The sequence below is a fragment of the Phocoena phocoena genome, chromosome 1 (genome assembly GCF_963924675.1).
Source record: "Phocoena phocoena chromosome 1, mPhoPho1.1, whole genome shotgun sequence".
NCBI classification, from domain to species: Eukaryota; Metazoa; Chordata; class Mammalia; order Artiodactyla; family Phocoenidae; genus Phocoena; species Phocoena phocoena.
This window is the reverse complement of record NC_089219.1, coordinates 163078534-163097502: the sequence shown is the minus strand read 5'-3', so window position 1 is coordinate 163097502 and position 18969 is coordinate 163078534. Positions and strand designations below refer to the sequence as shown.

The following is an 18969-nucleotide window of genomic DNA, read 5'->3' as shown; positions in this document are numbered from 1 at the left end:
AGGAGTTATTCCGATGAATAGGTATTAGAAACATCTACTCTAATGTCAGTTTTACTTACTGCTTGGGAAAAAAAAAAGCAGAAAAACTGAATCTCAGTGTATTGTCCATAATGCATAACACTGTCATGTAAAAAGTCCATAATGTTTCCTGAATCTATTAGGACTTCTCTAATGAATAAACCACGAAATGTATTTTTAGAGCAGTATGGTATTATAAAATAGAAAAGTTTTTTTCCACCGTGGCTCACATCTGATTTTCAGATGACCCACTGATCAAGAATTTCTCAAATTATGCAATATGGCCTTCTTATAAATAACAAAAGGATCAAAAACTACTTATCTTGAACATGTATCAATGGGTCTTTTCTACTCCAAAAATAATTATAGATTTGAACAAGTACAAATAGCAAAACATTCATATAAGAAACCTGGTTTTAAAATAAAAAGATACCAACACTTGATACGAATTTGATATAGATTAAAAAATGGCTTACATCTAACATGTTGTTTTATACTGGTAAATAAAAAACTCTAAGTTAACAGAAAAAATCCAGTTTTCATCAATTTTCTTTATCCTGTAGCTGGGAGTATTTTAGAAACAAGTGGCAGGTAATCCAATTTTTTAACGTTCAGAAACACTTTATAACTCAAGCTTTTAGTGATATAGTTATTTCTGTTAATTGTTCTTTTGATTAAAAAACAATATTGGACATTGTCTATATCATTTGGACAACAGTTAAATACATTTTATCATTCTAAAACAAATAATAAATTACTGAAGTTTATGACTAGTAAATGTAATCTTACTAGTTACAAATAATATAACTTGTTTCTCTTTATGAAAATTTCTCCTTATTTTCAATTTATTGATTTGAATATCTGCTCTGGAGAATTTACACATGTTCTAAGAAAACACAAAAGAAAGTCCAGCCACAAGTTGGCTATTTACAATTTCTGCTTTAAATTCTGAAGGAATAATCTAATAGATACTCAGTGTTTCTCACTATTAATGAAAACACTATGAACCTTTTCATAACCATCTGTATTCAGACATTAATAGTGATATTAATAACAAATCTTTCTTACACTATGATTAATAACGCCACTTAAAAAGAGCATTATTTAAATTGTAAATGAGGCTTTAGAGCACATGGGAAATACAAATATATACCTCATTTATATGATAGTTCATTCAGAGAATTTTAAATTTATGAAAGTATTGTACATTTCTTGTCTAAAAACACACTATGTAACATAAAATTGTACGCCACTGTTAGATTCAAGGCCACTATTAGGAATGGTAACTATTTGTGTCCTGCTGTTTTCATGGATGTCCCCAGGGACTATTAAAGTCCCTCACTATTCTATGTTTCTATTTAACTGTTGAATAATTGGTAATTCTTCAGTCATCTCCCTCACAGACATCACCACTTGTAAGTGGCTGACTTCTTATCTGTCAAATAATACAGGAAAAATTAAAGGAAGCCTGGAAAGCAAATTATCAAGCCTATCACATCTGCATTTAAAAAAATCATATGTAATTATAAGTCATTAGGCTCTGGTCAAGTGTGACTTATTTATATCCTATAGAATAAAAATGTAGACTAAACAGCAGGGGTCTTATAACAGCTATTTCCCTCAAAAATTTTTCCTATTTAAATAAAGACTCACAGAAATGTTCTGGGTGGTCAAAGCCCCTAGAAGTCTACAAGGTAAGAGACATAACTAATCTATGATAAATTTAACCAGAAAAACAAAATCTCTCTGAATGATAAATTTGTTGAAAAGCAAACAGATAAAAATGTAGTCAAACCACAGGCTAATGATTTGAACCTAATATAACTGGGCACACAACACCTTGGTCTTCCCTTCTAGAGGTTATATGATACCAATGAACATATATTCAGATTCGATAAATCCAAATACCCAATGGTTTTAACTCTCTACAAATGTCAAAATAATAAATAAGTCAGTCGACCAGAAATCCTTTCATAAACTTCATTAATTAATGAGATATCAGTTGAAGTCGAAGTTCTACTGGCCATACCACTGGTATCTGAAACTGCTTATTCATTGTTCAACAGTAGTTTGAAAACATGTGCTATATTAGGGTTAATCGTGTTCATTTTACAATCAACCCTCCATCACACCAGAAAGATAAGAGTACAGGAAGCAGTGGGTCACTCTATTGCTTACCATGCCTTCCATAAACCAGATAATTCCCTGATTTAGAACTTTCCCAGTCTGAAATTCTGGATTTAAGGTGTTGATCAATACCAATGATCATGAAGCCAACAAGCAGAAATTTTAAATTTGCATCTATCACAGATTTTCCTTTTTAATGGTGTTATTTACATTGCATATAAAAACCAGAGCAAACAGTGTCAGCTAGCTTCTCAACTAGTGAGTTTGAATGTGTGTATATTGGTGTTCGGGTGGAGGCTGCTTTACAAAAATTTGAGACCTTTTCACAAACAGATTCCCCACTCTGGGCACATCAGAATCTTGCAGGATAGAGGTAGAGAGGTAGTGTCTGGCCCATTTCAGATTGAGAAACACTGAACTAGCCTTAGCATAGGAAGATGTTTATAGCTTGTTATCAATACATGTATAAAGAATGCTAAATTTTTTTTTAAATCTTGGAAATATCTTAGAATATAAATGATTTATTACCAACATCATTGCCTCAAAACTCTAAATACAAGATATTTGGGAATATAACTTAGAGCTACATTAAAAAAATCTATCAAAGGTTTCTCCAGAACTGATTTACATAAAATTATAATCAGTAAGATCTATACCTTATCCCAAATCTTTTTTGAATTTTGCATAATATGAATTTCAAGTTTTCTTTCTACATAATTAAAATTTCTAAGAATCTCCACATAATTGCTAACATCAGATTATTTAGAAACTCATTTACTTTGTTTGTGACCAATTTAGAAAGCATACTTTAGGATCACTCTTTTACCCAATCAAAATAAAAAAGATACCGTATAATTTTAGTAGTTTGGTTACAGAAATTTATATGAACATTCCTAAAGCTTTGCGGCCAAAGCCAAAAAAGAAAAAAAAAAAAAAAAAAAGTACAGAAAAGCAGAGTAGCAATAGCAGGAGCAGCAGCACAAAGCATGCAATAAATGTAATAATACACCACAAAAACATCAGCGTGTACTGCAACCACAGGCAAAAAGGATAAGAGATAGGGGTAGAGGGCATCGGGCTGGGCACACAAGTGCAATAGTCTCTTACACGTCTGCCTTTGCTAGCTGGAGTACAGGATGGAGAGCGCTTCAACAAAGAAAGGAGAATACTACGTTACAAATATTTACACACATGACTCTCAATGACTAATACTGTATTAACAGACAAAGTATATAAACATACATATAAAGACACATTTTTGATAGGTTGAAAGTACATGTATTTTCAGGAAAAACTGGAAGACAGGAGAGTAAAGAAACAGTTCCTCAGGCTAGGGCTAAGAGTGGTAATAAAGTTTTCATTGGACCTTGCACAGTCACCCACCAAATAATGCTCCATCAAGCTATGGCCAGTTTCTTGTCTGGACAGGTTGGCAGTGGCAACTTGAAATGGGAGCACAAAAAGGTCTAAATAACTCTGATTTAGTGCTAGTAAGCATTTAACACAATATTTAATTAACTAGTCTTGCTTCAGACATTTATCTACCAAATTCTTGCTCTTTTCAAAGATGACTCTTTTCAATGATAAGAGCTAAATTAGGCCTGCAGAACTACTGATGTTCAATTAAAACAAAAAGTAACTTCAACAATATTGTCCATCCTGACTAGGCATTAGGCTTAATCAAAAGAGGCACTTTCACCTTTCTGACATTAAAGAATTAAGTAATTCAGAAAAAGTAACAATGAGTAATTATATAGAAATATTTTTCAAGTTTTTGAAATTTATGATGCTCAAGTAATAGAGTTTCACAAATATATACCATCTCTACTCAGGCGATTTCCTATATTCAGTTGAACCTGACATTTACTGAGTGTTTACAATATGTCAGGTACTTAAAAGATAAAGTGGGTATGGCAGTTCACAGACTGGTGGTGGAGACATCATGCCATCAACAAGGTGGCAAATGCTATAATAAGGGCATGTACGAAGTCTGTATGGGAACCTGGAGGAGGGATGCACAAGATTTTTATGGGGACCTAGAGGAGGGAATTTATAACCTGAGTCTATAGGAGTTACAGAAGATTTCAGAGAAAACCTCAAGGATAAGAAACATCACCCAAGATGATCAGTTTTACTCGTACAATAGCTCTGACGGACTGGTACACAGGAAGTATTATTTCTTTCTGTAGGAAACTGGGATGGAAGGTGACTTAAACACTGTGTCCCAAAGAGTTAACAAGCAAACCAGGATTAGAAAGTCTGCAGATTTCTCAACAGGTTCTTCTTAGTCCAGTGAGTCTTCCGTTATGGTGGAGGCTAAAGTCTCAGGTTCAAACCTGGTTATATTCCTTCAGTGATTAATAGGAAGTATCTGTCTCCCTCCACACTCCCCCAAACCAAACAACCAAACATTAAATAACTCAACCCTCAACCCTTCCTCTAACATTTAATCTCTCCCTTCTCTTCCTTAATAATGATAATAGCTAACCTTTATCATGTGTAAAATACATACACATACTTTTCAAAGTACTTTGCGTTTATTAACTTTTTTAATCCTCATAGAAGGATTAATATAAGGTAGGTATTATGATCCCAATTTTAAACATGAAGAAAACAGATTAACTTGCAACAGGTAACAAAACTGGTAAGTGGTAGAACTAGGATTCAAACCTTCTCAGTCAGACTTCTCAAGATGGTATACTATCACTGTCTCTACTGCCTAGCCTCTCAACTCACTTCTCAGTACTGTACCATTTGGCTTCTGCTTTGATCGCCCTAATGAAATGCTGATAGGATCAGTAGCTCCTGTTTGTCCTACGGTACCAGATATCTCCGGTTGTACCTGAGGCTGCTGACCTCTTAAAACTCTGTACTCCCTTAGTTTTCGAGAAACGACACTTTGCTGAACCATCCCCTGTGATCACTGCCCCTCCTTCTCTTACGGGAGTCCTATGCCTCCACACCCTTCTCAATGTGAGAGATCCCAGCTCTCTGTTCTGACTTACTACTTTTCTCTTGCTACAATCTCTCCCTGGGAGATCTCAATCTACTTTCAACTATGTTGATCATTCCCAGATTTCTACTGCTAGTTCACTCCTTTTCCTTAACCTTCTGACTCATCTAGAAAACTATCTGCTGGACATTTCCACATGGATGTCCCTCAGGCACCTCAAACTTAACTTGTCCAAAAGGAAACTGGTCACCTTTCTCCTCTGTTAAGGCTTTTAATAATTATTACATATAGGACTGATTAAATCTAAGCTCCATAATATCTCCTTTATATTCCCATGATATGCAGTCCACATCTTTTATTATTGTACCTCTCCCACTGGTGTTGTAATTATTTAGATGTTTGTCTTTTCCATCAGACTCAGATCCTTAAGGGCCGGAAATACTGTATTATGCTTAGCATAAAGCTTGTAAATTTTAAAATTCTTCGTAAATATTGAATGAACCCTTCTGAAATTCTACAATATTTAACCTAAATATTTCTTATGGCATTTACCATTTTCTACTTCACATAATACATTAACTGTGTATTTTTTTCTAATAATAAGATAAGCATTTTGAGGTCTCCTTCTAAGTCTGATTTATCTTAGCATCTACCACTGTGCACAGCAGAGTACCACACGTGTAAGAAGTGGTAAAACATAGAGAAACCCTTAGTTTTTGGCTATCCATACTCCTAAAGTCTAGGGTATGTTAAAACCATGAGAAAGAGCATGAATAGCTCAAAATAAACTATATTTCCACTATACCAAAAACAAGTCAGAATGTCTCTCAAAACTCTCTTTGCATCGGAAGGACAACAAGTTTTCTAAGTTGGCATTTAGTATCACTAAGCTAAGAGTGATACTAAATCACCATTGTAATAATGTTCTTCTCCAGGTGGCTACCTAGAAATCAGACCATTTTTATATTTTCAATAGAAAAGAGCAAATTACACTTTCCGGACGGCATAATTAGAGGAAAACACACACACTCTTATACATACCCACACATACCATGGTTTTCTATAAACACTGAAACTGATCTTATAGCAAGCATTGGAAACCAGTACATTTTCTTAATATGCAATCATATACCTTTTTTATTTTAATTTTTTTTCATATACCTTTTTATATCTAGGTCTATAAATTCCCACCAAAACTTTAAGGCTGATTATGGAAGGTAAGCATGGTAAGCAGAAACCAAAAGAAGCAATTTATCTTGTGGACACAGAATTTGGCTAACAGATTTTAAGGTTCAGTTAATGCATTCCAGAGGTCTTATTTAATAAAATAGCAAAGAGGTAAAAGACTATGTAGTCATGGTTCTTTCCTCTAGTTACCCAAATATATTATTGATATAATATATGATATATAACATATAATATAACATACTACCTAAATTAGAGAAGAATTGCATATGTCAATCTTCTGAAGTGTAAGAGTTTCAAGTCAGGTTGTGCTTAACGTGTGGAAGTTTTAAAAAACAAGTATTAAAGGAGGAAATTATAGAAATGTCATAATTTCTCAGAAGGATCTAGGCCTAGCTTTGGTCATAGGATTAAAAACTCTTTACAATGCATGTTTTAGAAATTTGTCTTCCATTGATTCTCACGTGTGATCAACTTTTCCCAGATACAGCTAAACCTATGCTGCCAAGCCCAGATTTCTGTGATGGGTTATGACAGAATATGAAAGAACCTAGGAGGGAGCACAGTGTTAAAGGCAAGACATAAATGAAGGAACCTAGGAGCCAGGACTGAAATTAAATATTTTGGGACATCTTAGTAAGCTTCTATATGAGGCCAAAACCAAGAGTGGAACTCAGCTTGCCAATACTCCCAGGCTACTCTTCTCTTAATAGGCCAGAATGCAAGAAAAGAATATGATATTAGGAGTACTGGACAGTTGGACTAAAGGTACCATCTCTATTCCTTTATGACTGACCTTTATATTCTAGAGCTTTAATTCCTTGATTTACTCTCTTCCTCAGTACACTAGAGTAAGACAACCTCCAAAAATCAAGCTGACACATTCGCATTTGCCAGATAAATGGGCAAATTCCATTTTTGTGAACTTAGGCTAAATGAACAGAGTACTGAACTGTAATTTAATAAAACTCACAACTTACCTAGCACGTGTTTCATATACATGACAATATATTTATCAAATATAAACAGCCACTCATTCATTTATATAACTATAACTAGTATTCCTTGAATATAGTCAAGTCAAGCATTTTGGGGGTTCACTTGAGAAGGAGAAAATGAACTCAACAGAATGGGAAGTTCCTGTAAGCTTAGTCCGATGATCCCTGGTTCTGCTACCATAGGAATGAAGGGAACAGATGGGAGAAAACTTAAGCTACTGAGCTCCATGTGCTCCCCTGATCTGTAACCTGCAGGATGACGCTGGGCCTAATATGCAGTATCACAGGCAGTCTAGGACTGGGCACGTGGGGTTGAGAAGAAAGATAAGGGTAAAAGAGGAAATCATTTCCACAGCAGAAAGGATCCTGGTATCTGTTCAACTGCTATCTCAGTAACTCACATGGGAGTGCCTTACCCAAGGGACCACTAATCAAAATGGTCTCAGTTTCTCTCAAAATTAACTCACCCCCCACCCCCTTTTATCTGCCCTAAAGAATGCCACGTAACCCTTTTGTCAACACGTCCCTATTACTCCAAAGACTGAGAATCCTAAAAAGTCACTCTCACTAATGGAAGAGTAACCTATCTACTAGTGGTAGTGCTGTGGTAAATAATTACTAAAACCACTGGACTAAAGATCTTCTAAGGTTCTCTTCTCCTTGAAAAGTCTATTATTCTACATGTGGAACTGCAAACGCTGAGTTACAGAAGCAGAATGTTGAGAATGTATTCTGCTGTGCCTGAGTCAGAGGGAAGGAGGGACTGGTGTTACATATACTCTTTCTCTTCTGTCAAGAGTTGTCTAAACAGCGTATCTTAAGAGGAAAGCATCTTGTTCCGAACGTCTTCCCATATTGCCCCAAATCCTAGCATTCATCTGAATTTTGAATAACAGGCAAAACATAGTGAGGAAAACTTAGAGGTAGGAGAGTGATTAGGTGTACTATTTAAGTGAAAGAATTATAGTTCTAATAGGCCTGTGTGGGAGGGTTAAGGAAAAAACTAGAAGGTAATTTTCGGGGAGGGGCGGCACTGGTGATAAAGCTCTGAAGAATCTGAGGGCAGTATGAGGGCACTAGGTTACTGGGGGCAGATGGAGAAGGTCAATGATGTGTGGACACAAAAGAAAACTTCATTTGTGCAATTTTGCTTAAAACTAACCTTATTCCCTCCTATACCTACAAATTTCACTGCAATTCAACTTTAGGTCTTCAACATAATCTTTTCCTTTTCTATAGCAATGAGATTGAAAACAGAAAAGAATGAGCAGAGGATGTGTCCTGTGGATTAGTTAAGAGATGGAGTCTACTTAGTATAGAGCACAGTCACATATTTCAAACGTCGTGCACAACAACGTAACTAGTTTGGGCACAAAGAACAATCAAGATTTATTTTAATCCTTAAGAATCCACATGCCTAAGAGAAAGGAAGCTACAGAACTTGAGTTTTATACTAAGTATCTTGGATGCTGAACCCAAGCATGCCAAAGATTGAATACCATTATTCAAAATAACATTCTATTATGACTGGGAGGGTGAAACGGATGATAATGCTGGGAAGGGTGGTCACAGTTACAGACTATGAAGGGAAATAAGAGGTTTATGCCATAAAGTATGAATTAAGAATACAAAATATTTTTTTAAATGGGAGGTTACTGCTGGCCTTTGCCCTGACACGTAAAAAGCATTTCCAGTGGTAATGTGATTCAATAGGAGGAAAGTATAATGATGCACATTGGTGGTAAGCGGAAGGCTGAGTGGTGAAGAGCTACTAAGGAAGTACTTAAGTGAAACTGAATTTGTGGACAAGAAAGGAAGCTAAAGAGAACACAGCAATGGAGGGGAACTGGTCTATTAAGAGTAAGGAAATAATAACCAGTATTATTGAGGGTATTACATATGTTGTTTCTTTAAATTCTCCAACAACCTTATGAGATTAGTACTATTATTATCCTTGTTTGTCTGATGAGCAAACCAGTGCACAGAAAGGTTAGATAACTTGCTCCAAATTATATACCTAGAAAGTGGCAGAGGCAGGATTTGAATCAGCTTAGGTGCTTAAGCAGTAAATTGAGAGGAAAGTGCTCAGGAAGCAAATGAGAAAAAAACCATGCCCTTGAAGAGCTGGAGCCTGAATCATAAAGATTCAGCAGCCTCTGTGAACTTAGTTCTGGTTTACTTTATAATAGGAGTTCCTTTGTACTACTTTACAATTTACATGTATGTCTGAACTGTATCTGTACTGGGTAATAGTGGGTGAAGGGTAAGAAAGGGTACTTCTAGAGGAAAAGTAAAAGTGGGAAACAGACACTACAGCTGGGTGGTGGCAGAAGACAGCATATGAGAGCAGAGATGAGACAGGAGTGGGCTGAGATGTGCTTCTGCTGAGAAGAGCTAACCTATTTACCAAAATACATACTACTCCTGTGTTGTACATTCAAAGATTTTTGTGGGAGAAAAAGGGATGTGGAGAAGAGTTTATTAGAAAGAAAAATGAAAATGGTCTTCTAGGAGAAAGGACAACTAAAATATTTGTTCAAACTTCCTTCCCATTCTTTTTAAGGTGAATGTTATCTGTATGGAAATACCATACTGAGTATTTTAGAATAGTAAAATATACATCAGATTATAACATCAAATATTATTGTACATCAAGAGTTCTCTTTTTATCACAATGCAGAATTAGCTAGTTTAATTATTTGTCTCAAGAATAATAAAATAGTTTCCATTTAGAATGGAAAGGTGCACACTTTGGTATAAATATTTCAAAGAAATAAAAAATCACTTAAAAATATAGATCAGGAGTTTTCTTTAGTAGAAAATTATGCTTAATACTCTCCTCAATATAAGAATTATAGTTAACAAAACACAAAAAATAAAACATTTAAAGAATTTCCCCTGGTTTAAAAATAGTTATATGCACAATATTTGCATTTGAACCCATTTTATTTCCAAATTTCCGTAAAGATAGAATGTTCAACGGGATAATACAATGCTTTACAACAAGAATTATTGTGCCATTTAATGTGGATTAGAGAGAATGTATATGTCAGGTATTTCTGTAAAGAGAGGAACACTATACATTAGGAACTTCTAAATTAATAAATCTATACAATTAATTTAAGAGAGAAAATGATAATGCAGTTAATTTATAGTGAATGTAGTGCATATATTAACTAAAATCATTTTTTACATTAGAAGAGAAATTCTGTCGGCATTAAAAATTGATCTGTACTCGATTATTGTGTCATGATAAAATCTACTGGAAGAGTTAATAAAACGTGTCACTTGTTCTGATTCTACCACCAGGGGTTTACTTTTAACTAACATATAAACTAAATAGTAAAGTGCTGAAAAGAAAAGGGGAATATGAAATAGAAATTGCCATGAAAAACAAAAATGAGCAATTACTTATATCCATATCTCTATAGTGACAATAATCAAATAAGCATTCCAGTCTTCAGAATTGTTGCAAAGCATGGAACTATAGAGATTCTCTGATGGACAACACATTTTTAAAAGTACATTTTTACTTTATTATATTTAATAATGATAACTCTTCATTGTGTTTAAAGTAAGAAAGAAGCACATTTTGGCTCACAAATTATCAAGTGTGATATTTCTAAAACTGACTGCATTACTAGGTAAATTCTTCATATCAATTCACTGATCTCTTTTACTGAAGGATGCATTGGTTTGAAAATCAAAGACTTACGTCATCCAAAAAATCAATCAGTGAAGATGAGGAAGAAGAAAAGGAATCCTATTTAACGAATACAGCAATAAAAAAATAGAAAAAATGGATGAAGCAATTTAATAGGAAATAATAAATCAAAAATTTTATAAAACAATTGAAAGGCAAATGACATTAATTCAAATAAATAAATGAGAAAAGCAGTCACTGTCACTGTTTCTCAAGAAACGTAGAAATTCATTAATTACTTTTTAAAGAGTGATTCGGTTTTCCTTTCCCAAAAGAATGAAATACAATTCATATACTGTGCTCAAAATGTATTAAGCTGAAGCTCATTAATAATCAAATTAAATGGAAGCACTCCAGAAGGTAACAACTAAAAGTAAGCAACAGAATCTCTGCCTCTAATCGTTCCTGCTAGAATGTAAGCTTCTTGAGGGGCAGGACTTTGTCAATTTGGTCACTACTGTATCTCCAGCACCTAGAACAGTGCCTTGCACAGAGACATACGATTATTTGTTGATTAAGATATAATCACTAACTTAAGTTTTCTGACATAAAAATATACTTCATATCTTATTTTTTTTTCTAGCAAAGAATTTAAGTACCAAAGAATGACAGAGTCATATAATCACTATTTCATTATAATGGAGTGTGCCAAATAAAGTCTATGTAATACTTTTAACAAAAAGCATTCTTTTGGTATACTTCTAAAAAACTGAATTGATTTGGAACTAGAACCAGCATTGCCCTATTGTGAGCTCTGAAATTTTCACTTGTTTTTTACTGTGGCTCTATGCTTTGGAGAAAAAAGAAAAGTGTCAAAATTATTTAAAGTCAGGATTTGTTCTGCACTTACTGTTCCTCAGGGAAAGAGATGAAATTTCTTTTAAATCTTATCAACGACCCTCTTATTTAGATCTTTCTTAGATTTTTCTTAAACACAAGAAAAGTTTATGATTAAAGTTTCCATAACATTGCAGAACATATTCCTTTCCTAATACGCTTTTGTTTATATAAGATTCTAGGTCCTCTTATATGGGATGCAATAAAGGTTTTATTGCAAATAAATTTTAAATCACAAAGTAAATTTTAAATTGACTGCAGAGGATATATGAAAAGTTTAATACTTACTTCAAATTGATCCAGAGCATCGGTAGGCGTATTCAAAAATGCCAAGAAAGAATGCTGTGAGTCTTGGTGCTCTATACCTAGAAGACAGCAGCAACTTTTTTTAAAACTAGAACAATTAAAACTAATTTTCATGGATAACCTTTCCTGTCTGAATCTATTAAAAAGCTGCTCACAAACTACTGTATTTTAAAACCAATTAACATCATTAACTCCACATACTTAAAAAACTAAAATACATTAATGTTTCTTGGAATATCACTCAATAGTTAAATTATATCAGACTCCATGAAATACTTGTTTCTTGACTTATTTGAGTTCCTGAATTTCTTTTCCTACACAGTACACTGTAAGAAGCACATTAAATCTTTTGGTACTCTTGAGAAAAATTTTAAAATAGGACCCTGGTTACGTCTGATTTTTCTAAGGTAATCTATCACCAAACAAGGTTTCCTTTTTGAAATACTCTCATCAAGCATATAGTATATATTAATATAAATAATCTTTTATTTAAAAATGCAGTGATACAACAAACTTATTTAATTATGAAAAAACTTTTGCTAAGGCCTCAATCTGATTTCATTTACTGTTTTATTGACAAAAATTGCATGAAATTAAAAAATTTTGTCTGAGAAAAACTAGGGTTGGTGAATGAGGACTCCAAACCCTAGCTTTTCTCAGGCAAATTAAAAAAAATTCACTCATACCTCTTGGCTATGGTATTAACTTTAAATACATGATTTCCAAATTAATTCTTAAAATACACATAATGATAAATACTGGGGAGGAAAAGGAGAAACAACCAACACACATTTTTGATCTCCATAGCGTTTTAGGAACTGATATCAACTGATATCAAATTATGTGCTTTTTGAATTACTCTCTAATAATATACCATAGTTGCCAGATAAGGCAGTATGTTCAGAAATTCATTCCATCAATGAATATTTATTGAGAGTCTTTTATTTGCCAAACCCTGTCTAGATACTGGATATATAATAGTAAATAAAGCAGGAAAACAAAATCCTTGCCCTCATTATATAAACATTACATTGTATTATTTAAGTAGACTATTATGTTACAACATATAGTGAAATTTTATTATTCTGCAAGGCTCAAAATCCAAATATAAAACCATAGTCATAGGTTAGCCTGCAATGTGATAAACGATTTCTTCTTTCGCAAGTTTAGATCTACTTTAAAATGATGCAATCAATGCCAACTGGTGTGTTATAGTAAGTCATACTCTTCACTGGTCTCTTTTCTATACAAATTGCCTTTAGGGCCACAGGTCCTCCATGTCTTATATATTCTTTTTCCTCTACTCACTAAATAACACAGCTCCTTCCACTCTTCATACATGAAAATTAAGCTTGATTCTCATTTTAGCATGATGCTTTGTACTCCTAATCTGAGTTCCTAATTCACTTTTTCTGGGTTCCTTCCTTCCTTCTTGCTCACTAGGAAATTCAATCAACAAAAATTTATCTACTACTTTTAATGGCTTTTTCATGTTAACTCCTTTGTGTGATTACCCTCTTCCTGCCACAATTTTAAAAGCAAATGCGGAGACCCAACCAGCTTTACGTCACTGTGTGTCACAGAACTGCGAAATGATAAGGCAGCACATAAGTACAACACAGAGCCTATTAACTAGTTCAGTATTCAGTCAGGAATACTGTCAGGAAAATGAATTTTTAACAACTATATATAAGAGATCCTTTCATTAAGATAATAACATTCTGAATTTTAAAAAATTAAATCTTCACATTCTTAATGCCCATGTTATGGAAAGAACGTTGAAGTTCATGTAATAAAGCTACCAAGCACTCTGAGTTACTTTTTACATTAATGAAAAAATGCTCAAGTAATGTTTTCAAGAAAATGGGAATAAATCCTGGAAAATCCCACAGGGCAAGCACTTTGAGTATCAAACATGGAAGAAGACACCGAAATGCCCAAATAATTCTTTGTCACTGAGTTGTCTTTCTAATACTGGATTAGGTTAATCTTTAGTTATTTCATACATTATTTCATCAACTACCCTGAGAGTGAATCCCCTATAACGTTTGAGAATAGTATAAAGTATATGATAAAAACAAATTTTTCCAATCATAAAAATATTCTTCATGATATAGTCCATGGTCCTGAAAAAACAGTCAAATTTATGGCACAGTGAGTTTTCTGTTAAGAAATCTTTAAACAATGCATATCAAGTAAAACAAAATGACTCAGGAGACTTGTCTACCAAATATGTGTGTGTGTGTGTGTGTGTGTGTGTGTGCTCGCGCGTGCGTGCGCCATATACACATACATCTATAAATGAGTGCCAGAACTGTGTATGTGAACAATTCTCCTGCCTACACAGTAGGCTGATTCTTGTATAATAAAATGTATTCATAACAGAACATTAAGTCCTGGTTGATGCAAAACACGTTCCCATACCCTTTTCAGATCTAAGCTCTTCAGTGTCCTTTATCAGTTGTTCAATTTCTGATAGCAGTTCCAAGTTCTTCTTCTCTGAATCTTTTAGTTTACTTAAGGGAAAAAAAGGAAAAGTGTCATTATTTATATTGTTGGTTAGTGAGCCATCATGTATGTAGTTGAACTTAATTGGTTTAAATGTCAGTCATGATAAAGTAGGGAATTGAAAACTACTACAGGAAGGACAAATCTAGCCTGTCATCTATGCTTGCGTAAATAAAGATTTACTGGAACACAGTCAGGCTCATTCATTTATATGCTGTCTATGGCTGCTTTTGTACTCAACAGCAGAGCTGAGCAGACAGAAGCTATATGGCTTACAAGCCCCAAAGTATTTATTATCTTTCCTTTTATAGAAAAGTTGCTGGCTCTGAGCTACATTATTAAATTAAAAAATGTCATAAAATCAAAGGTTAATTTTAGAATTGTTAGACTTCTTTCATAGAGAACCATGAAAGTGACTAAACTTGTAATTTTCAGTTTGACTCACATTCCTGATTTATGAACAAATGTGTAAATTTATATGTCCTAAGCATAAGCAGAAAGATCACACTTATTCCAAATTACAATACAGAGAATGACATTTAGCAGTTCTTTATGTTGGGATCAATTCATATTCTCCAAAAACAGTTTTTTTTCCATTTTCAATGTTACACTAGCACATTTCAGTAAAACATACTTAATTTATGATTGGATAATTCATAGCAAGAGCTTATAATTCAACTGGGGTGCTTCATACCATTAAAAACCGAATTTATGGGACTATATTTCTTTTCATGCTGAATGCCTTTGCAACATTTGGTATTCTGAGCACCAAATGGATTTTTCTATTTACATTTTGATTTGCAACATGAACTTTCTACTGTTCCTCTATATCACCTTATTCCTCTATAACTTATTCTTGAACCAATCCAATTACGAGTTTCCTTTTATCATTTATTTATTCAGAGTATGATTTGTTCTACTGTTGTGATAAGAATGGAGGGAATGTATTCATTAGCTAACTGTCCTGGACCTGTGGGGGATACACTTTTTTTAATACATAACATGAAAGAAAGGATAATTTAAGTATATTCTACCCTTAAGAAATTTACCATCACTTGAAACTTCATTTGTAAAAAAACCTATGGTAGAGGCCAGAATTTTCAGATGACTATAGTTTGTTCTGACTCTATGCTGCAATTTTATACTAATGTGATATTCTTGAACAAAAGATTATTTTGGATTTAATAGAATAAAATTTGAGAGTGAATTTTACAAATAAGGGGAAAAGTAAATAACAGAATATTAATTAGTACTGTTAATTCCACTTTAAGGACAAGTCAGAAACAAAGCTGTATTAAAATTGCATCACTGCACACAAGGCCTAAAATCATCAATTCATTTTCAAATATTCATAGTTTTTTTCTGGTCATCACTTAAAAAAAAAAGGTATAGACAGGTAGGAAACTAAACTTGTAACTTCTCTCCAGAAACTTCTGGACCAAATTAGAAATCACTCTAGTGGGACTATATTATTCAGTCTTACCATTCTGTTATGATGTTAGATGCTTTAACTTTATTCAGCTCTTCTTGGATGGCCTGCTTAGCTCTTATTTCTGCATCCAGGGCTGACTGCAACTCCAGTCTAGCTGACATATCCAGTTTTGCGAAACGACGCATTTTCCAGGGCATATCCTATGAAATAATATGACCGCGTTTTTAGCTCCATTCGATTTTATCTTTAACATTTAAGTTTAGTAATATAAGTGAATTTGGAAACTACTCAAAAGAACTATCTTTCCCTAAGTAAAGAATTTAAAAGAACTATTACTTGTGAAAATATATTATTTTTCATTAAATTCAGAAAAACTGTAGACTCACATTATAAGTGCATTTATTTTTTATGGTTATTACCATTAATGGCTAGCCACACAAATTATAGTTAAGCAGCTATGTATTATAATTTCCTAAACTGGAAAAACGTTGAATGATTCCTCATGAAAATCTTTACAGTAGGCAAAGCCTAGACAAACTGATGTAAGTACTCAGATTTATTACAGTGTTTGCTGAGCCTTCCCACCGACTGATATAATAAGCCTGCTTGCTAAATGGCAGAGCTTACTGTTGCTCGGGTACCCAAGCTGGAGTTTCTTAAAGCTTCCAATTCTTCAGTCATTTTAGAAGCTAAGGCCTGAAGATATCCTCGTGCATCCTTTTCATCACTGACCCTAGAATACATGCAAATAAAGACAGAGATCAAGTACCAAAGTAAAACAGAAAACTTCAGTGAGATATATATTACTTCAAAGCATCATAAAGAAATAAGTGAAAAGTGACAGAAATTTAAAGATGTTCTTAATATCTTCTTTTAAAGGTCTACCACAGCACTACTGTCAACAAGTGGGAAATAGTTTATTGAACTGTTCAGTTATTTACAGATAAAGGTGGCCATGTTTAGAAAGGTCCAAGTCATACATATCTGATAAATCAGTAAAACTTCACCCTTGAGCCACAGAATACTCTTTTAATCTAACATTAAACATACACACACACACACACACACACACACACACACACACACTCACATGACTTCTAAAGAATATTAAGATTTATTATTAGATTCCATTTTTTATCTTACGAAAACACAACACACCCTTCTTAAAACTGAAGTACACTAAATTTAGAAAGTTTTAAGTAGAATATTTTGTAAAAAACAAAAATTCTGTGTTGTAATAAAGCTCTTTTGTTTTCTAAAATGGTCAATGATATAACAAAGAGAAAAGATGAAAGTCTACTGAAACTCAGTTTCTACAACCCCCCCCACCCCCCCCACCCCACCCCTGCCCTGCCCCGCCCTGGCTGCACCCCAAGGCATGTGCGATCTTAGTTCCCGGACCAGGGATCAAACCAGGGCCCCCAGCGGTGGAAAAAGTGGAAGCGTAGAGTCCTAAACACTGGACCAGGGAATTCCCGAAACTCAGTTTCTATTTACTATTTTAAGGCTATCTTGCTGATGTAATTACATGATTTTAGAGAGAAATGTTTTCAAATTATATTCAATAAAATTCAGGCCATTGAATAGCCATGAGGAAAGTATATTTCAGGTAAATCAATACATATCTGTGATGCATACAGCAGACAAGTTTAAATCTTGAGGCTTGATTCAGCATCTGTTACAATTTAAACTCCTGAGGAGTTAAATTCATCTGTCTACCTACATATCACTCCATATCTACATCTTTTTGTTTTTTGGGGTTTTTTTTGCGGTATGCGGGCCTCTCACTGCTGTGGCCTCTCCCGTTGCGGAGCACAGGCTCCGGACGCGCAGGCTCAGCGGCCATGGCTCACGGGCCCAGCCGCTCCGCGGCATGTGGAATCTTCCCGGACCGGGGCACGAACCTATGTCCCCTGCATCAGCAGGCGGACTCTCAACCACTGCCCCACCAGGGAAGCCCCCATATCTACATCTTAAAGAGGCCCTTTAAAAGGGGTTTGATCCCTTCTTCTCTCAGATGGGAAAGTGCTTTGGAGGACAAACAAAAGAATAAAGGAGCAAATAAAATCACTGTTAAGTTGCCCACTCTAGTGATAGCTACATATTTGTAGGCTCTACATACATGTATATATGTTCACAGCCTTTTAAAGAAAAGTGGCTTAAGAAAATATTAAGAAAGTTTGTGTATTGGGATGCTGTTTCCTTCTAAAATTCTTTAACTTTGGACACCACAAGTGACCACAATCTTTTCATTTAATCACCTAATCTATAACATAAAGAATAAATATAGATGGGGAAAACTGTTTTTCCTCCAAAGACATTTTTTATTTTCCTCTAAAGACACTCAAGAGTAGCAATTAAGAAAACTATACTACCATTTCACCAGGCTAATAGGTCTCAGCCAGTGCTGGTTTAGTATCTCTCATAGCTCAGAGATCTTGGCTTATGCACATTTCCAGGAGCCAATGAAATCCAGTGTGTTTTATTCACTTTGGAAATCAAACAACTCCATGTAAATTGCTATGATGTTGTTTGCAATATTATACAAAAAACAATACCTTCTAACTTTGCTTTTTATTTACATCTTGAATACATTCACATTCCCTTACCACTGTGGTCTTCCACTAATTCTCAACTTTTGATTAAACCTATGTCTATTTTCTTGCCTACAAAAAATTACTGATGGGAAGGGTGATGAAAAAAGAAAAAAAAGACTGTGTCAACTACACACTCATGCCATTTAAGTTCCACTAGGCCCTAGGTCTTGCACAACAATTCCTTTTCATAATCATTGTCTACTTCCAACCTAAATCTTAAAAACATCGCACTTTCTCCAACCCAACACCATCTCTTGCCCCTTCCTTCTAGGCCATCTGCTTAAGCTTACACTACTCATTCTCTT

General features: G+C 34.3%; 1 protein-coding gene across 7 annotated transcripts in view; it reads right to left on the bottom strand.

Moving 5' to 3' along the window:
• The window catches only part of CDC42BPA (CDC42 binding protein kinase alpha), a 323215-nt gene that overhangs the window by 44560 nt on the left and 259686 nt on the right, over positions 1-18969 (bottom strand). For 4 of the 7 annotated variants that reach the window (XM_065875747.1, XM_065875728.1, XM_065875764.1 and 1 more), the window contains 4 exons: positions 16695-16800; positions 16119-16267; positions 14552-14643; positions 12110-12186 (listed from right to left, as the gene is read on the bottom strand). In XM_065875747.1, coding sequence (XP_065731819.1) covers positions 12110-12186; positions 14552-14643; positions 16119-16267; positions 16695-16800 — 424 coding nt within the window. Of the gene's footprint in view, positions 1-3252; positions 3292-10996; positions 11045-12109; positions 12187-14551; positions 14644-16118; positions 16268-16694; positions 16801-18969 lie in introns of all 7 variants that reach the window. The other 3 variants (XM_065875718.1, XM_065875737.1, XM_065875754.1) reach the window with 3 other exon arrangements.